The 1,617-nt window shown below is 32.4% G+C and overlaps 1 protein-coding gene across 1 annotated transcript; it reads right to left on the minus strand.

Moving 5' to 3' along the window:
* Positions 1 to 211: 211 nt before the first annotated feature.
* On the minus strand, positions 212 to 1,615 carry NAEGRDRAFT_81909 (uncharacterized protein). Its single transcript, XM_002670280.1, has one exon. The coding sequence runs from the start codon at positions 1,457 to 1,459 to the stop codon at positions 413 to 415; it is 1,047 nt and encodes a 348-aa protein (XP_002670326.1). The 5' UTR covers positions 1,460 to 1,615; the 3' UTR covers positions 212 to 412.
* Positions 1,616 to 1,617: the final 2 nt, after the last annotated feature.

Here is a 1,617-nt window from a genome sequence, read left to right on the forward strand (position 1 = left end):
AAATAAATAGGAGAGATTTGAAATCTAGAATTAAATAATAATATACATATCAAAAGTTGCAACCCTTAAATAAATCCTTAATTAAATAAATTGTTTATTTTTAATACTCTAACAAAGTTCCAGACAACAATAGAATAAGATCTTATTATTGTTGAGGTACAAGTATCTAATAATTTATGGTAGGAGTGGAAAATCTCTGTTCGATTTTACAAGTTTTTCAATTTTATTGTGGAATGCATGTCGGGTCGGGACTGAGAAGAAATGGATTTAATCGGAAGAGGGAAGAAGGAAGAGGAAATTACTATAGGAGAGTTATCTTGGATATCTAACAAAAGTGTTTGCTGATTAAAATTTGTTTTGCGTAACGCTGTGGTAGAGGTGGATATTGTTATTACATATTGTTCACATTAATCTATTCAAAAAGACCATCTGATTCCCATATTTCAAGTAAAATTTGAATCATATCATTTAGAGGAATAGGTTTTTGAAAAGCAGGTTTTTTAGGATTGACTAAATGTTCAACAATTGAATCAACATCCGAAGGTTGACTTGATGGATCTCTAATAATTGTTTGTTTATCTGATGCAAATGCTCCGGTTACCCAAGCATTTCTGATGGCTTTCCATCTTTCATAACCAACACCTAATTCAGGTGCCACAGAATCATACCTTGTCATTGGATCATTTGGATCATTACCACTGCTTTTATAATCAGCATGTTGTTGACCATTAATATTTGTGGACATGATAAAAGATGAAATATGAGGTGGAGGTGATGATTGATAATGTTGTTGTTGTAACAATTGATTCGGAGATAAATATTCAATCTTTTGTCCACTCGTGGATGAATGTAAAGATGAGGATTGGCAAGTTGAGTTGCTGTTAATTAACTCTGAGGAATTTTGTTGAATATTTTTTGAATTGTTTTTCTTGTTTTGTTGTCTTGTTGTTGTTTGAAGGTTCGCAGCAGTATTCGAGTTGTTTGGATGATGATGATGAGTATGACCAGTAGTAGTAGCAGCACCCATCATTATACCACCGACAAGACCACCACTCACTGTTTGTAGTGATGGTACGGATGTGGTTGGATTGATTATTCCACCTATTGTTGTAGCTTCTCCACCACTGCCACTACTTGTACTCTGTCGACGGAAGAGATTAGTATTATTACTTTGTGTTGTTGTGTGTGATTCATCTTCGTTAAATCTTGGTATTGGAGTGGCATCTTCTTCCTCATCTCTTCTCTTTCTTCTTCCATCTTCATCTGAACTTGAATATTGAACAGATTGTAAATTATTGTTATTTGAAGATAATTCATCATCACCACTTTCATGATGATTATTAGTATCTTCTTGAATATTGGAAGTGTTAACAAATAAACGATGAGTCTTTCTAGTTGAAGAATTATTATTATTACTATAATTATTTGTTGTTATTGTATTATTATGCTCATCATCCATAGTAAGATTAGATTCATCAGAAGAACTATATATATTGTATTTTCTTCTTCTCAGAGAATGATTAATTGTAGGAAGGTTATGATGAAATTCCTCACCTATTGAAGCATCTCTTAAAATACCACCTTCTCCTATAAAGTAATCACCAATTGTGTTATCTT

The sequence above is a fragment of the Naegleria gruberi genome (assembly GCF_000004985.1).
Source record: "Naegleria gruberi genomic scaffold NAEGRscaffold_73, whole genome shotgun sequence".
NCBI classification, from domain to species: Eukaryota; Heterolobosea; class Eutetramitea; order Acrasida; family Naegleriidae; genus Naegleria; species Naegleria gruberi.